Source organism: Gnatocerus cornutus, chromosome 1 (genome assembly GCF_029298725.1).
Source record: "Gnatocerus cornutus isolate USDA-ARS CGAHR chromosome 1, icGnaCorn1.1, whole genome shotgun sequence".
In the NCBI taxonomy this organism is placed as follows: domain Eukaryota; kingdom Metazoa; phylum Arthropoda; class Insecta; order Coleoptera; family Tenebrionidae; genus Gnatocerus; species Gnatocerus cornutus.
The window spans coordinates 26,695,345-26,713,402 of NC_142233.1; the positions used below are offsets into that span (position 1 = coordinate 26,695,345).

The window sequence follows — 18,058 nt, forward strand, 5'->3', positions numbered from 1 at the left end:
TAAATTTTACTCCTAAAAGTAAAAAACGCGGGAAAACTAGTTAATAATAAGTATTTATTATTTTTGTCGACTACATATTTCAGCAGCTATCCCGAAGAGGGGTAGGAAAAGTGCCTGTCCCCGGAGTTCAGGGCAGAGGTCATTTGGCATAGCATGGAGGGGCGCCAATGCGAGTAAAGAGCACGTCAGACCAATGGGATTAGCGCGGTTCAGCCAATGGCACCGTCGCTCTGCCAACCACCACGGTTCACAAATCAACCCCTCCAAGCCGTGACCATCTCGCCAAACACCTGAGGGCTCCCTGCAAATAATTTTTATGTATTAAAAATATTTATAAAAAGACGACTGTGTTAAAATTACCAATCCAGAATGTGCACGTTTAACAAAATTTTTTTTTACAATTAGTCTTTTTTTTGTAAATAAAGATTTTTTTAGCTTGGCCTTTTTGTTGTTGTAATATTTAGCGAAAAGATAAGTAGGACGGGAACGCGAATTCACGATTGTGGCAGAAGAAATTGATGGCGAGGGGGGAATAGGGCGCAGCCGCGTGCTCCAACAGAAGTTAAACACAGGGTAGCGAGCTCTGATCCCGCCCATGGATGATACACCACCTAATACATGTTACCCCTTAACATCGTAATATCGTTCACTTCCATTCACCACCGGTACAAACAAACATCAAGTGACCACTACTCTTCAAACCTGGCAAAATTCCCAAGTGGTGATTAAAACCTATCAGTTGAAATGTGTGGTTTAGTTTTTTTCTTACAAACATCACCTAAAAATAAAAAAGAAAATTTGAATTAAAATAAAGTGACCTTTAAAAAGACAAAATCAGAGTTTGCTGGTAAAACAAAAATAAAAATATTAAAAATAAAATTAATTGTGGAAGATCCAATGTGTTAAAAAATAAAAATCACAAATTTATGCGATTGAAATAAATAAATGAACTTAAAACTATATTAACGGTCGAAAAATTCGATTTTCTCTTCTGAATTACAATCGACGGCAAACATGGACTGTTCAGTGTCACAAGCCGGCTCACTACTACCAACTTTGCATCAGCCTTGTTCACCAGAACATCATTCGCATCATCCAAATGGTAAGCAGTCATTATGTGCTTGATTTTTAAAGAATGGTGGATGCGCCGGGAGAGCTGTGTCATACATCATTTATATTTTGGTGGTTAGGCAACTTATTAGACATTTATTTTTTTGGAAATAGAGCTTATTTAAAAATTGTTTTAAAGTCTTAAAAGAATAGCATGCAAACTGTCACCTCAATTGTCTCGCATTTTATTCTACAACTGTCTAAAGTAAACTAACAAATTTTTTGACAACAGTTAATTCGAGTGCAAAGGTCAGAACTTTAAAAAACGCATCTTTTTATGCCACCAATTTCATTCTACTTTGCAAACTGGACTTACTGCAATTTTTTAAGTAAGGTACTCTCATATTCCCATATTTCCTTTTATCAATAAAAGTTTAAAAGTTGCTTAGAATCAAATTTTAGGTTTTTGTATCAAAATTAAGTTCAAAATTCACATTTCAAACTTTTTAAAATGGTTAAATTTTGATTCCGATCAACAGTTTATGATTCTGTTTCTCAATTCTTATGGGTTTCCATGCTCATCTGAATGTATATTAATAACTCGGGTCAATTTTCACCAAAAATCAAAAAAGTGGATTAAAATTTGGTACTTACTGGGTGTTCAAACTAAATAAAGATTAACTGATTTGATAATGAAACCTTGCTGAAGTAACTGTAATTCGAAATCGCAGCTTATTTTTTTTATTTATTTTTTTTATTTATTTTCTTTTAGAATTTAAGTTCGTTATAAATGAAAAAAAAACGTGACTTAGCATGTGCTGTAGTCTTCTAACGAAGCCTCAAACAATTCTTAAAAAAAATGCTACTTGTTTTTATCTGAAGAAAATAAGTAGTTGGTCCGCCATTTTTAGAAAAATGGTTTAAAAGTCGATTTTTTTGGACCTTTTTTCTATAGGATTGCATAACGGTGTACCAATCTGCATAGTTCTGCAATTTTTAGGACATTCATTATAGAAATACATATCGTCGTTACAAATTTCATTTTTAGACAAAATGCGTTTTTAATTTTATAAAAAAAATATATGAAAGAAAAAAAAGAAAACATAAACTGAAGTTTAATTCTTTTATGTTTCATTATGCGAGAACATTCTATTATTTTATACTACACATTTTTATTTCCCAAATATTCAAATTCCAGATTTGACGTCAAAAATCAAAAATACAGATTTCCTGACCGAAAAATTCAAAATGGACTTGGCAATTTAACGACTTAGGTAGTGCATTAAAAGTTATAAAATACGCAAAGTACTCGTGAAAATAAAAGTGAAAATAAAGTTGCAAATAATTATATTTGGACAACACATTTTTTTCTACAATCGCAAAATTTAACAATACCTAAGTAGATTGATTTGACAATTATTTTAAAATTAACATTTGGCAGAGTCTTCGCACTGTTTTAAGTTTATAGCCAGATATTTGCGTAAAATCTAATAAAAGTTGATAAATCATATTACATTTATAAATGAGTGTACCAAACAATTGCTTACTTCCAATTTCAATTCCTGTCAAACTTTTCTTCTTTTTTTTTTCTTGATGTCATTTCTAAATGACCATCAAAATGTCAACGTTATATAGCAATTGTAAAAAAAAATAATTCAACTATTAAGGGATAAAAAACTAAGCATTTACTTAAAATAACTAAAGAATAAAATAGAAATACACAAAAAATGAAGGTGAAGGAAAACAAAAGGTAAAGGAAATTAACAACAATAAGTTTGACTACAATCTACCATAAAAAAATCTTCAGTAGATATCTTCTAGCTTTGGCGGTACTTCAAGAAAAGGGAAAAGAGTAGGAAACAATTTTGTAGGAGTATAAAAAAAGTGGCCTCAATACGACTAGCAATTTTTTATAATTTTAAAGATGCTTATTTTTCAGATTTAATCTTTTAGTACATAATACTGAACGATAATGAAGTGAAAAGTTGTTCTTCAGTAACGTTCTGCTTTTAGCATTATTATGCAATGAAGAGACTGTTCATGGACACGTTTTGAACAGAAAAAATGTTTAATAAAGTTTTTTTTGGATTAGATAAAAAACTACTGAAAAGTTGGTTACAATAGCTAAAAATTCAGTACATAAAACATACATCAATTCCGCTACATCAGTATTTCATTTCTTACCAAAAAACAAAATTTCATCCCTTATCAATTACGTATTAAATAAATATTTGTTTGACTTGTTAACTTACCCTCACCTACAAATACTTTTTCAATATTGACACGAATAAAACCTCATTTACATAACAACACCACCTACCCCTGCACCATATCCTAAAATTTGTGCCATATGTAAAGTGCTACAAAATATTTTTGCCTTAAATATCATGGCCCTTCTAGCAAACTGTTAGAGAGCTCAAGTAAACAAAGCGCATTATATTAGCTTGTTCTAAAAAAGACAAAGATGCAAAACTATCGAGGGATTACAGCGTGTCTCTATTTAATGCCACTGTATTAATTTGTATTATACGGGGATAAAGTGGTGGCATTATGATAGAAAGTTGGGCTAGGGTAGGGTGGATTCAGGAAGCTGTTGTAAAGCCAAGGGACCTCCAATCGTTAACATCATACCATGTGGTCAAGCAAATTAAAAATCTATTACACACTGTGGAGATTTTAACCCCTCAAAGCAACGATTATACGTGAGCGAATATTTTCACTGGAGGAGATTCGGCGGGGTTTTCTTCTATTACTTTATTGCGTAATAATAATTACAAAATTAATAAATTGATTTAATAACTTTTCGTTTTACAGTTTTGTGGTTAAAGTTGTATTGATGTACCATAAATTCACGATTTTTTGAATTTTTTAGACTACTGTTTAAAATAATGAAATGTACATCGGTAATTGTGTAGTAATTATGATGAGACATACAGAGGGGCGCATTAGTAAATACAGGGGTGTTCAAACTTTGACATATGGGTTCCAACTTGTTCCATTCACATGATAATCAAGCACACTTGATTAATACCCTAATATCAATTTGACTGTAACTGATTTTATAAAGGCGATACTCTCAACATCAATACATCGGGGACCACTTATGTTGGCATTGTGAAAGCACCTTAGACTAACGCATCATTTTGATTGACAGACTTAAGAACTTCTCCTGGCAGTGTGGACTGCTACAGTTCTGAAGGGGATCATCCTTTGGCTCTTTGTTTGCCTAATTCACAAACACTGGTTCAAGCATCAAGAACACCGCCGCCACCATGGAGCGTTCCGACGAAGAAGGGAACACCTGGTCTAATTTGTGTCGTCTGCGGAGACACCAGCTCAGGGAAGCACTACGGAATACTCGCTTGTAATGGATGTTCAGGCTTTTTCAAGAGATCTGTCAGAAGAAAATTGATATACAGGTCAGACTAATTTTCTTGCGTTTGACGTGAAAGCAGTGAGGGTGGGTTTACAAATGCAAATTTTCCGAACCAGCAATCATAAAGTATTACTAAAGAATCGTAAATATAAATCTCGTTTCAAGATTCAATTAAAGTTACTTCTCTTTCTGCTTTCATATCAATTTCGGAGAACGAGGGAGCACGTTGTATAAAGTGCAAACGTTTCATTTCTTTCGATCATGTTTATGATATAAAATTTCCCGAGCCCTTCAATGCATCGAAAGAAAAGCTACAAAATTATATTTTCCCAAAAGCGTATTTGTTAAAAGTTTTCCAAATCCTGTCAACACTCAAAACCAGTCGTTGCGTGATTGATCTCGTTCGGTTTTATTTTCCGCCACCTCTTTCTCTTTGTTTCTTGCTTCGCTGTTAAACTACAGATAAATTCTAACGCATTGCTTTTTTATAGTACTTTACTTCACACTAATCATTTTATAAAACCTCTTGTGGCAGTATATCTCCGATTTAATAGCTTCCATTCTTTTTATTTCGTTCGTTCATCTCTTCGATTTCATAAAACGCTCTGACGATTGGACAAAGATAGAAAGCGAAACTGTGACAGCAGCTCGCAAATGGGAAATATTTTTCTAAATCCCTTCAAGAGAAGGTACAAGCTTTCCCATTTTTCCCATCTGCTTCCGCAGCATTCACTCGTCAGTCTGCTGTAGGCTATAGTTCATGAGGTTTTATAAAAAAGCAGGACCGGATCCATTTATATTAGAAAATTTTATTAGATGCCAAATGTGCTCAAATATACTGGCGGCGATGAACAATTTAATATGCATGGAATCACGTATTTATAATTTATTCAAAAGTAACATAAAAATAATTACTCAGATTAGGTAAACCTGGTTTGATTAAATTAGGCTCTGAGAGTAACTCGCAAACAGTAAACTTAACATATTACAAAATAATGTTAATTCACATTCAATTAATGCGACACAAATTAAAAATCTACCACTTCTGGAAAATGTTTTTATAAAGGTCGTGTTAATGTGTGCTTTATTGGCTTAGTTTTTTATATTTTTATTGTATGTATCGTGTGATCCATTAAATTTCCATTCGCAGTTTTGACGTATGAGCACGAAATATTAGAGCGATTTGACAGTTTTCGAGCAAGAAGACGACATACTTACGTTCTTAATGAATGGCTTACTCCGAATAGAAATTTGTTGGATCACACAAAATACATTATTTTTCCTGCTGAAAATTTACCGATTTACAAAAGAGTAACTCTAGAAATCAGCATGATTTAAAACGGAAAAGTTAGATACCTGTAATAGATACATATTAATTTAAATAACAGATGGCTCCACAAGCAATTGACAAGTTTATTACATACTAATAAACTAGTAAAAAAAAAGTATGTAATCGCAAAATATAATGAAAAAAAAGATAAAGTTAAAATACATACATATATGCAAATCGGTACTGAAAATGATAAAAATTTGTTTATTTCTGATGCTCTTATAATAAGTTGGTGACAGTTTGACAAATGTGACAATTTGAAAATTCTTGTTTGTCATTCCGCAGAAATTGCAAGAGATTGAAAAAACCCAACTTCTCTGCTGAACGACCAATCGGCGAGCCGCATTTTAAATTTGGTGCCTACAAAATTTTCTATACAAAAAAAGAAATTTTCGTTTTATTTCTTCTGAAATCTAGTGGACAGAATTTGTACTCTCGATCCAATGCAACATAAACTGACAGATTAAATTTACAGACAACCAAAAGGAGGAGGTACGAACGAACTTACCAAAAAAGCACTAGACACTTTTGTACGATGTGAAACCTGGAGAAATATCTAAAGTGCTGTGGAATTTAACAATTTTCCACTAACAAAATTGTCTTAGGTTTAACAAACTAAGTAGGTATCAGTTTGATATTAAGCGTCGGGCGCTTAAGCAGACTAAATCCGCCCCTGTTCCCAATAGCTTTCCGATAGTTTAGTTGACGGCGAATCCCCGGTTCGCCAGATGATTCCAAGCGCGTTGTCCCTGGGGATGGTGCAACGGCACGGGATGAGCTGTGCTGTATATAAAATGATTCCACTAGAACACATGTCCCGTCGTTCTATATAGGACAGAGGCCGCTTCCGGATGTTTGGAGGCATTATACACGGACGGTGGAACATTTCGAACTTCGCTCGTTACTAGTTTCATGCGCGGGATTTGGATTTTACTGTTTTCCATCGGCCTTAATGAGATCCTACACCGTTTTATACGTACACCGTTCTACAATTTTACAACATTTTTATGGTTACTGGTGTGCATTTGACTCGACAGTTCTTGGAAGTTTTAATTGGAATGTGCTTGTGGATACCCAGAGTTTCTCCAAATAATAATTGAAATCGTTCTTATTTCCCGGTTATGACGAATCTGGACTGACTGAAGAATGAAAGCACAAATATGGAAATGACAATCTTTATTCGAAAATGTATTATTTTTTAATAACGTTCCGAATTTGTTGAAATTCTGTTTGTTGAAAACGAAAAGCAGTCAGGCGTTTATCTCGCTTCAATAATAAATCCTTTAAAAATCCCGTTATGGCATACCGCATTGAGTAAATGAGTTTCAATACATGACACGACAACATAACGCGTATTTCATTATGATTGAAGTTGAGCAGAATGTAGGGGACTCTCGATGGAGTGGACGAGTGTGAACCGCAATCAATTAGGGAACCTGTAATCCGTGCACTGTATCGGTCTCGTGCTGCGGCCTTTGTGCTCTAATCTGGTTACAGAAATCGCGTTCGCTTGCTGCCTAATCGATAGACGATACACAACATCACGTTGTCTATATGCCTGAATTGCTCTTCCCAACGTGGTCAAAAAAATCCAGACATCGCCACAGCATATTTTCACTCACAAGCAGCACCGTATCAGCAGAGAGAACAGAACTTGGTGTTCAAATTTAACAATTGTCCAAACTTCTGCTCTGTAGACTCCATTACTAAAAAACGAAACGTAGGCAATCAAAGTTTGTAAGAATCGAAAGGCTGATTTGTAAAGGTGCGCTAAACAATAAAGTGAATCGTAAACATCCGTCAATATTCTCTAAATAGTACTTGAGTGTTGTTTTACATCTGAAAGGTTACGAATGTTAATTTACCTTTAAAGTACTTTGATTACTTCGGAATAAAAAACTCAAGTGTTTAAAGTTACTGAAATGACAATTCGCGCTGAAAACTTTTTGTCTACTTTGATGGTTTAATTCGCTTTTCGCTTTTATATGCGTATTTTATGTAATTGTATACTGTAGCTAAGTATTTAACGTAATGGCTAAAACAGGGGGTGGCAGTAACGGTTGAGTTTTAAGCAATATTAAGCCAACATGGGCATCAGGTGTTCAGCAGCAACGAGCGACGACAGTTATCGCCCGACGGTGATATCTCTGCCCTTTTGTCTTTAATTTCAATCTCTCGAACACACATTTCGGTAATAAATCACAGTTCCAGTCTTCAATACAAAATTGCAACGTCTAGAATCGTTTTGTCAAATGCTTTAGTTTAATCGCCGTTTTTTCAATTTTAAATGGGGATGCAAAAACTAAAAATTTGAAATGATAAACTGTGGATTTCATTTTTGTAGGTTACACGTGCACATGTTTAGTATAAATCAACCTGGATTTTGTTCTGGTGCCATGTTTTATCATTTTTACTCTGAATATTTTTGCTAATTATGTGTAAATATGTTTTTGTTGCAAAAGTTATTTCTGTTAACTTTAAGATTTACAAACAAGATTTATGTGAAGATTATTTTATAAAAATCCACTCAAAATTATTTGCCATCCACGAAATTACAAGATTCAGAAATTTGAAACAAAAAAAAATATGATTAAGTCATCCGTAAAGATTGGAAAATATTTGCGCAATTCAGATGGAATGTTTAAGTTCTTTTGCAGATTATGTTAAATTTATTAATTCTTCTGCAACACGGATTGTATCCATCTAACTTTAATTTTAAGATGGCACTGTCGTTGCCAAAGATAACTGAGCTGTAAATAACAATTTTGTATCGTAAAATAAAATTTCTTCTGTAACCTTTTACTGATTTATCGCAAAATTCTTCAACATATTTACTCACAAACTGCTTGAATTTCTTTGCATTCTGTATTAACAGATTATTAGTTCATATTCCTTTAAATTTTCGTTTTTATTTAGACTGCATCTAAAACAATAAAAGCTAAGTTTCTGAATTCATATCAGCATTTAAAAATAAACAAAAATCACAACAACGTCAGTAGGAATTCCAGTTCTTCAAGATCTACTTAAACTATTTTTTTGAGATTTGTTTGCATTTTTCGTAGGTACACGATCAAAATACCGATTTGTACTTTTTTTACAGTCGGAAAAAAATTTAAATAATATTTGACGTAATAAAGCTAAAGATCGCATACCGAAACACGCGGTGTAGCCAGAGAGCTGCAAGTATAAGCGAGCTTTTGCTATGAGCTTCTTGCGAGCGAACTATACATGATGTTTTTCTATAATAAATTATTAGATATGTTATTACGATTTTTGGTAAATTATATTATGCAAATCTAAACAGCACACAAAAAATCAGCACAAGAGACATAACCTTAAACTAACAGCATTACTTTTGTCCCGATTATATGATATTTTGTTCCAATAAGAAGAAGAAATTTTACTTATACATATGTATGTACATGTTTGATTCCGGTTTTTATAAAATGTCGTCATAAAACAGTTGTCCTAATTATCCGAGGTCCAATTAAACGGAGTCGACTGTATTACCTAAAGTGAAAGGCAAAACTCACACAAACACGCTTTTTTAAAATGTTAAACCACAAATATCGATCTATGCTTTAACATTATGATGTTTTCATATCAAAAAGTTAGTCTTGATATGTTTTCGTATTTTATAATAATTGTATTTTGGCCGTTCTAGATCTTTGAAAAAAAAATTACGCCTCTCCTTTGTCAGATTTAATTATCATTTTCGAAATAAAAGTAGTGTGTTAAAACCACTTTAGGAAAGATAAAGCAACCCTTAATTCAATTTTACTAGTTTTTTATTAAGACTGTGAACATATTAAAAATTTTACATTTTACATTACAATTTAATTATCGAAAGTTTAGCTTTTGAACTATGTCTTCCATTTTGTTGCAGATGTCAGGCGGGTACTGGAAGATGCATAGTGGACAAAGCCCACAGAAATCAATGCCAGGCATGTCGTCTAAAAAAATGTTTAGCAATGGGAATGAACAAAGATGGTAAGTTGAAAATATTCAATTTGATAGCTTGCTGTACGAACGGTCTAAATTTCCGAAGTATTATTAAATTATCAAGAGTGCGAGAGCGAGAGAGTGGGAGGGCTTTGATGGTGTGGGGTAAAGGATGAAAGTTAGGAAAGCGAGTCCTGGGAGAAGTGAGAAAGCTCTCGATGAACATTACCGAAACTGCGAAGTTCTTCAACACTTGTGCTTCCTGCATACTGAATAGTCAGGGGAATTTATCGCAAAACTTCGACCTATACGTTCGAATAGATAAATGAGATTGTATAAGACTAGTTAAAAATAAATTTAACATTTACAAAGTTTGTCCATGGAAAGAGAGTTAGAGATTCAACTTTAAAAAACAACTCTTTTAATTGAAGTAAAAATGAAAAGTTTCTCGTTTTATTCTAAACGCACATTAAAGCCCAAGATTGATGATGGCACTAATCCAGGAGGCACTGTGAAGAGCATCAAAAACAATTTCATTTCGGCAAATCGCAGGACTCCATGACCGTTTCATAGCCATCTATTCAAGATTGTAAATTACGGCACTGTAATACGCATGCGATTTTGCCCCCTTGCGTCGAGACGGTGGTTAAGTCGGCGGCTGATGGCAGTTTGGCCGTCACCGTCTAATGTTGCTTCCCGGGAGTTTTGGTAGAGCGTTTGGTGGGAATTAACCAGCTTTGAATCCCATTAATCAGCGTCTTCTAAATCCCGGCTATAGCTGTTTGTTACAGCCAACGCCTGCTTTGCTCTTCCACCCTCGGCAATAGCGCGGGTCGCAACTGAGCTAACTGCTTTTACGACAAGCCTGTTTACATAATGACATTGACAGACAGCACCTGATTACGACAGACATTGTCGATATTGAAGCGCTTTTACAGTGTACGGCAATAAAGCGAAGGATGAATACAGACACAAGATTTTATCATCGGTTATGTAAAAGTAAAAAAAAAATCTCATATCATGTCTATCATTATAAAATTTTGTTTGGTTCTTTATTATTTTTTAAATATGTAAGATTTTTTAAAAATAAACAAAAATACAATAAATACAATGAGAAAAAAAAATTGAAAATTGAGAAAAGAGAATTATAAAACAAGTAGCCTCTATTCCTTCGCCAATACATATTTTTAAAGAATCAGGTGAGAAAATAAAAAATCAAGAAAATACTATCCTATATAAAGAGATAAATATAAATTAAAATAAAAAAAAGGATTCAGGTGTCGATTAAGACGAAATGATGAGTAAAAATATAAAGATGTAAAATTGACGCAGAATGAATTGAAAAATTAGAAGAAATATAAAATAGAACAAGATTTATAACACTCTTTGTTGCATTGATATAAGAAAGAAATAAAGTAAAAATTAATACGAATGTAGAATTCTCAAAAAACCTATTTACAATTAAAATTTCTTAATTAAAATCTTTTTCAAGTTTAGCAGTTAGCATTTTAAATTTGCTGTTTCAAAATTTACTTATACATATATACATATATATATATTTTTTTTTGAATTTGCAAATTTTTACTGTAACTGTAATCTAAGATTATTATAAAAAGTCTCAGATTATTAATGATTATTTCATAGAATAGATACAAAAACCTAAAATTCTTTCAAAATTGTATTAACTGGAAACCTAAAGATCTTAGTTCAAGTTCTATAAATTTCCAGAAATCTATTTGAGAACGCTAGAGAAAATATTGTTATTAAAAAAATCAACAATCAAACAATTATAAAAAAAGATGGACACAAAATATTCTAAAAGTCTACAAAAAATGGTCCACAAGAATGAATCCCAGAAATACAGGTGTCTGGAAAGTGGCGCACCACCTTGATGGCCCCCAGAGTACCAAAAAAATGTGAAAAAAAATTTCACACTCTCTGTTTTATGTTCTTCAGGTAACAAATTTATTTAAACGTAAAATGATTATACAAAAATCGTTAATTCTGGCATTAAACTTTTACTCTTTAATCTATCATATCTCAAAAAATTGAAGACATGAATTTTTTTTCACATTTTTTCGGTGATCTATGACATTGTGCGATTTATACAGTATCACCGTAATGCGCGACTTTCCAGACAGCTGTATAAAAATCCAATGTTTCACAAAAAAATCGAAAGAGTTAAAAAAATCGAAAAAATATGATTAAACAATGTTTATAAACAAAAAACTTTAATACATATCTAAAAGATATAAAAAATCAAACGATATTCTAAGAATTAAAAAAATGTAATGAATCTGAAAGTTTAAAAAATTCGAAAGTAATTCAACAGTTTAATGAATTTTAAGAAAATCCGACATTGTCAGAAAAATCAGCTAAAAGGTTTAATTGTACTAAATTTAGCATCTGTGGAAGGTTGTTCAAAAAAAATCTGTCAAGAACCTAAAAAAATTAAAAGATGTGACGTAGGTACTTAAAAATAATTAAAAATTTACAGATTACAAGACATCTGAAAAAAACGAGGTCTTCAGCTTCAAATAGTTCTAGCAAAAAATTTCTCTTAAAAAAAAATCAAAATTCACCCAAAAAAATTCAAGTCAAAATGTAATATTGCGACTTTCGAACTTTTGAAGTAATGAAAACACTTTTACGCTTTAATGTTTAATCGAGAAGTAAATAAAACATGACACGGCAGTACAAAAGCCGCCTTAGCATTTGAGAATAAAAATAAAAACAGTTTACTAATCGAAAACAAGATATATGAGTGAATATTTTAAAGTTTCATTAGAATGTTAATTTATAAACACCTTAAACGTACACAAGTGATGATAAAAGTTAATAAAGCTGTTTGCAATTTTAGTATGTAATTCAAATTTGACATAAATGGTCATTGCTATTGCCCCAAGTTTTATTATTCTGTAGTAGTAAGACTTCAGGCAACAAATCATGTTTATTATTTTCAAACACATTGACTTTACTGTAGTGATGCTTGTTACTAAAAAACATAATTAACTTAAATCCACTCATTTTTTGATTGGGATTCTACAAAATTGTGATAAAACTCTTATTTTTAGTACTGGTCATAACAGTATTTCCTACAGAATCGTGTTAATGGCATTTGCTACAACACGCTTTTAATAGGTTGTTTTAACTTTTGATAATGCATTATAACTTTATAATGATAATTATAACGGCATACAATGTAGCTGCATACATATGTGGTCATAAAATGTTATAATACGCCGTCATTTAGTACCTATCATATAATATAGTGCCAATATAACCTACAAGCAACAATAACATTACTTTATGTTTATCAGACAGCATTAGGAGAGAATATATGCTTTATCACGTTGTAATTTCCGAATAAACGAAGCCAATAACGGAATATAAAGCAGGCCGTGGGCGAGCACACGTCTCATCTGACGCTAAGCGACGCCCAGCGCCTCAAACACTGTCTAGATTTGCATTTCGTCCTTTGTCGCTGTAACTCTACCAATTATGCTTTGGCTGTGAAGGGCTAAAACCATCGTTCTAAAACATACCAACTTTAGTTTTATTTCTCTCTAACTTCACGTGAAGGAAGAAAGACGGATGATAATGTTGTGTGGAAAGTGCGAATAATCCTCTCACTAAGAACGACCTGCTGTTAACTGTTTTATTTTGCGTCTTTGTGTATACCACACGGTGTGGAAATTATTTTTAAGGGTTTTATTCTGCTACAAAGCTTTGTCAAATTTGAATGAGTAATAACCAGAGGAAGTTTCTAAGTTGTTTGCTAAGGTTAGATAGCTACCGGTGTTACCTTGTTTGATGTTCGCTTTGATGAAAAATAATAACGTAGCGTATGTACAATTGGATTTTCCTTTGCGCAATTTGGAACTCAGCAGACGTACGGACAAACACAAGTCCACACAAGACCTTTCTTGAAAATCAAACAAAAAATACTTCGAAATTTTAACTATGTATATAAATCAAAAAAAATCTTAAAATGCCGATTTGTTTTGAGGCAACTGGAATGAGGTACCTGCTAGAAAACCCTTTGCGCCCTACGACCGAAAACATCGAAGCGACGGTAGATTTACTTTAAAACATAAAACGAGTCGTCATTTAAATATAACGCTCAATTATTTCGCATACGTTTAACGTGCGTGGATTATAGGCACGTGTTGCTTGTTCCAGATGCCTCAAAAAGGGGTAATTTGGCACGCAAATAGGCGCCCCACTGTAACAATTACAAAGGATCGTCGGTCACGTTTTTATCTCGACCACGATCTGTCAATACAATTTTCACGATTTATGTACCTAAGCTTTGATAAATCTTCTTAAAAAGTTATAATTTTAGCTGTTCAAAACGAAAGGCAGCCAAGGAATACCGCAACGATCAGACCGGAAACATTGAGAGACATGAGTGCAGAACAAGAACGTGCACTTAGAGAAGCTGCAGTTGCAGTTGGAGTATTTGGGTGAGATTTTTCGATTTTTTGTAGGTATTAATTATCGCTGCGATCATTGAGCTACGAGTTGATGGAGGTGGTGAGCAAAAGCTTTTGATGTTATGAAAGTGCGCAGTCTTCTATCATACGTTAAAACTACAAAAGCATTCAAGTTTCTGCTCGACTTGGTTCACAAAATACATAATCTTTTGATCGGTGTATTGTGACACAGTAAATGCGAAATACCGTATTATGCTTTATTTTTAGTAGAAATCTATTTATATCTAATACTTTATAATCAAAAGAATGGAAATGATATTTTACAGGCCTCCGGTTCCTTTAACGATGGCATTGACTTCTGCACGATATACACACAATCTTTTACCCTCTGTTCCGCCACCAGCACTGCCAAATAGAGAACCCACGCCAACGAAAGAGAGCAGCGATAACGATGGTAAATACTGCTTCGAAAGCTTCATGTATTCAATGGTGCTAAATCTTAGCCGAATTTCAATAAAATTAATTAAACGTGTTTTGCTATTTCTTTTAATTTTGAATTATTTCGTGTTCGTTCGATATAAATTTTGAGAATATCTATCGAGCGTTAAAATTTTCTTAGATATTCCTGAAAGTTCTAAGGTGCACATAATTCTACTTAAACTGTTTTGACCAGTACAATCTTTAACATCTTAAAAATCGCTGCATTTATTTTTTTAATTTACAGAATTTATAGCCTTTAGAATCTTTAAAGCAGAAAGAGAGTAAACGTTATAAAAAAATTGTAAAACGTTTAATTGTTTAGAATTTTCAAAATAATCACTTCAAAGTTTTTTTTAATAGCATATTTTTCAGAAAGTGTATTTAGATCCATCATCAGAATGTCAAAATTTCAAGAAATTTACAGGAATTTATAAACTGAATTAGATTAAAAAAGTTAAAGTCTTGATTTTTTTTATCTTCGAGATTCTTTAAACCTACTAGAAAGTTGACAATTTCGAAATCTCTCTTTCTAAGATTTCAGAAATTTTTGGATCAAACAAAATTTTCAAAACTTCAAGAAACTTTGTTAAGAAAATTCAAATACATCAAAATATATTCTTACAAATTTTCTAGAATTTATACCCTTGAGAACAAAAAAACAAAAAAATTCTATTAAACTTCTAAAATGTTCAGTGAAACTTTCTTGAATTCCTGTAAAATTCAGATTTTATATCCTTCCGAATCCTTGCAGAGCATTTTCATAATTTGGGAAACTCTACGCCCGAAATTTAACTTCTAGATTGTTCAAAAGTTTCTAAGTCATTATAACTTTTTATTTATACAAAATTTTAGAACTTGCACTTGAAACTGTCTACAATATACAGGAGGATTCTGAAATAAGCTCAAAAAAATTTAAAAGAACTTAAAAAAGAATAATATAAAATAATAATATTAATAATAATATTAATAATATTAAAAAGAATTTAAAAAAAACAAAAATAAAATCTTTTCGAGCCTATTTCATAATGATCCAATATCTGTTCATTAAAAAAAACTCCAAATTGAATAAATACTTTCGAGCCTATTTTAGAGAATCCGTAAAAAATTGAATCTTTAGTACTTTAAAACCGCTTTCATCCGAATCTCCGTATTCCAAACCGTACAGCCTCTATAATAGAAAGAAGGCCCCTTGTCCTCTACTAGAACTTCCAAAAACGAATTAAATTGATTAAAAACTAAAAAAGTTACGAACAAGGGAAAAGTTCAAAATTTTAATTTTTTTTTCAATTTTCAAATTTTTCAAGTCTAGACTTCTATGATTTACTTGCCAGTGGAAAGAAATTTTGTGCATTTACAATTTATTTTCAAAAATTTAATCAAAGTGATCGCTCTAATTATAGTGGTCCTTGTGGAGTATAAAATGAATTTAAATGTCTTTTAACTGAAGTTATTTTTTGACCACCAAATTTACTTCTTAAAGTAGAATCACCCTTAACGTAACACAAATCTACCATTTTTAAAATACATTAACTGACTTTTCTGTCGTACCAAAATTGAGGCCACCAAAAACGAAATTTATTCGAAAGGATTAATACCGTCGACGTCACGTTACTAATTATTCTTTAGGGACATTGGATGACTATAAGAGATATAAAGAGGGAGAGAAAATATCACTTTTATTTGAAACGCTTCTACTTCAAACACGCCTTGAAAATAGCAAGGGTAGAAATCCATTTAACTACCACGCAGCCCTAAATTAATAAATTCAATTTAAATAAATTTAACGTGGGTACTTTAAATGACGTCGGAAGATAAAAAGAAGAATACATTTATATTCCCTTTTTACCTTTTTTCTTTCTCTTAGTGTTAGATCTTAAATGGGTACTGATTTATTTTTATATTCTACAGAAGAAAGTATAGATGTTACAAACGAAGAAGAAGACACCCCGAGTTCCGGATGTGGGGTATCCTCCAGCAGCGGTCCTCTGCGACCAGAACCTCAACCCGCCACTGCATTAACAGCAGGACTTTACCCATCGTCTCACGAAACGATTTACGAAACGTCTGCAAGGCTTTTATTTATGGCGGTCAAATGGGCTAAAAACTTGCCCAGTTTTGCAAGTCTCCCGTTTCGAGATCAGGTTTTAAAACTTTCTTGTATTTCCGCATAGTATCATAAAAATAATTTTTGATAGGTAATTCTATTAGAAGAAGCTTGGAGCGAACTCTTTCTTCTCAACGCCATCCAGTGGTGCATGCCTCTAGATGTCTCAGCTAGTCCTTTATTTAATATCAATGAACATGTAAAGAATGGACACTCTGCGACTGATGTGCGAATATTAGCCGACACACTTATGCGCTTTAAGGCTATCCATGTCGATCCTGCTGAATTCGCATGCTTAAAAGCGATAGTGCTTTTTAGATCAGGTAATAAGTCTGCACTTTACTCTAATTTATTAATAAAAAATTCAATTTTCAGAAACTAGAGGCTTAAAAGATCCCAGTCAGATTGAAAATTTACAAGATCAAGCGCAAGTTATGCTGTGGCAACACTGCAGAACTCAACTTCCTGGTCAAGTGGCTCGATTTGGAAGACTCCTGCTAATGTTACCTTTACTAAGAATAGTTCCTGCTTCTAGAGTAGAAGCGGTGTTTTTTCAGAAAACGATAGGAAACACACCTATGGAAAAAGTCTTATGCGATATGTATAAAAACTGAATTTTAAAGCATACCTTTAATATCAACGAAAATTTATAGCAAATCTCTAAACGAACAACATGCACCACACTCTAAAATGTACATATTTTCTAGTATATAAATATTTGACTCTATTGGCACTAATTGAAGTTTCACAATTTATTTTCTAAAAGCAGTCGGTTAAGTTTAGCTTTTCAGGTCTCTGGCGAATGTCATTCTACTGTAACTGTTAAGATGTTTTAATAAAGTTGAACTCCGTTCACAACACATAATATAAATAATTGTAAGTAACCACACGACGTAGGTTAACGGTAAATAAAACTTTCTGCAAAAAATAAATTGTGTATAATTATATTCTGAATATATTATAAATAAACTTAAACTTTATGTATGTTTCATACTTCATCGAAAAAATATTGGTGTCATAATTGTGTGTAAATAAACTATAATCTACTTGATACTGTTATTTAGTGATTAATCTGCAAAAACCTTTAGTGCTTTAAGTAATAATAGTGTCTGGATATGGATCTATTGTACAAGTAAAAATTAGCTGAAAAGGATATAAAAAAGTGGTTACAATAATACATATATCTGAAGTATGAGAAATTTCAATTTGGCTGATATTGTGGACTGAAAGTGAAATTATTCTTTTAAAGAAGACCTTACTACAGCTTATTATTGTTGTAATCAATCAGATAACAAACAATAGCTACATAATTAAACAGCGGAAATATGCTGTTGAATTTG

The 18,058-nt window shown here is 32.4% G+C and overlaps 1 protein-coding gene across 2 annotated transcripts; it reads left to right on the forward strand.

The window, feature by feature from the left end:
• Positions 1–605: 605 nt before the first annotated feature.
• LOC148181116 (photoreceptor-specific nuclear receptor-like) lies at positions 606–17,673 on the forward strand. 2 transcript variants are annotated; one of them, XM_088049713.1, is made up of 8 exons: positions 606–1,102; positions 4,205–4,469; positions 9,643–9,746; positions 14,032–14,164; positions 14,461–14,588; positions 16,523–16,755; positions 16,810–17,041; positions 17,094–17,673. In XM_088049713.1, the coding sequence occupies exons 1-8, from the start codon at positions 1,015–1,017 to the stop codon at positions 17,330–17,332; spliced, it is 1,422 nt and encodes a 473-aa protein (XP_087905839.1). In that variant the 5' UTR covers positions 606–1,014; the 3' UTR covers positions 17,333–17,673. The 2 variants fall into 2 exon arrangements, with proteins under 2 accessions (XP_087905839.1, XP_087905840.1); XM_088049714.1 differs by having other exon boundaries at positions 14,044–14,164; positions 17,094–17,672.
• Positions 17,674–18,058: the final 385 nt, after the last annotated feature.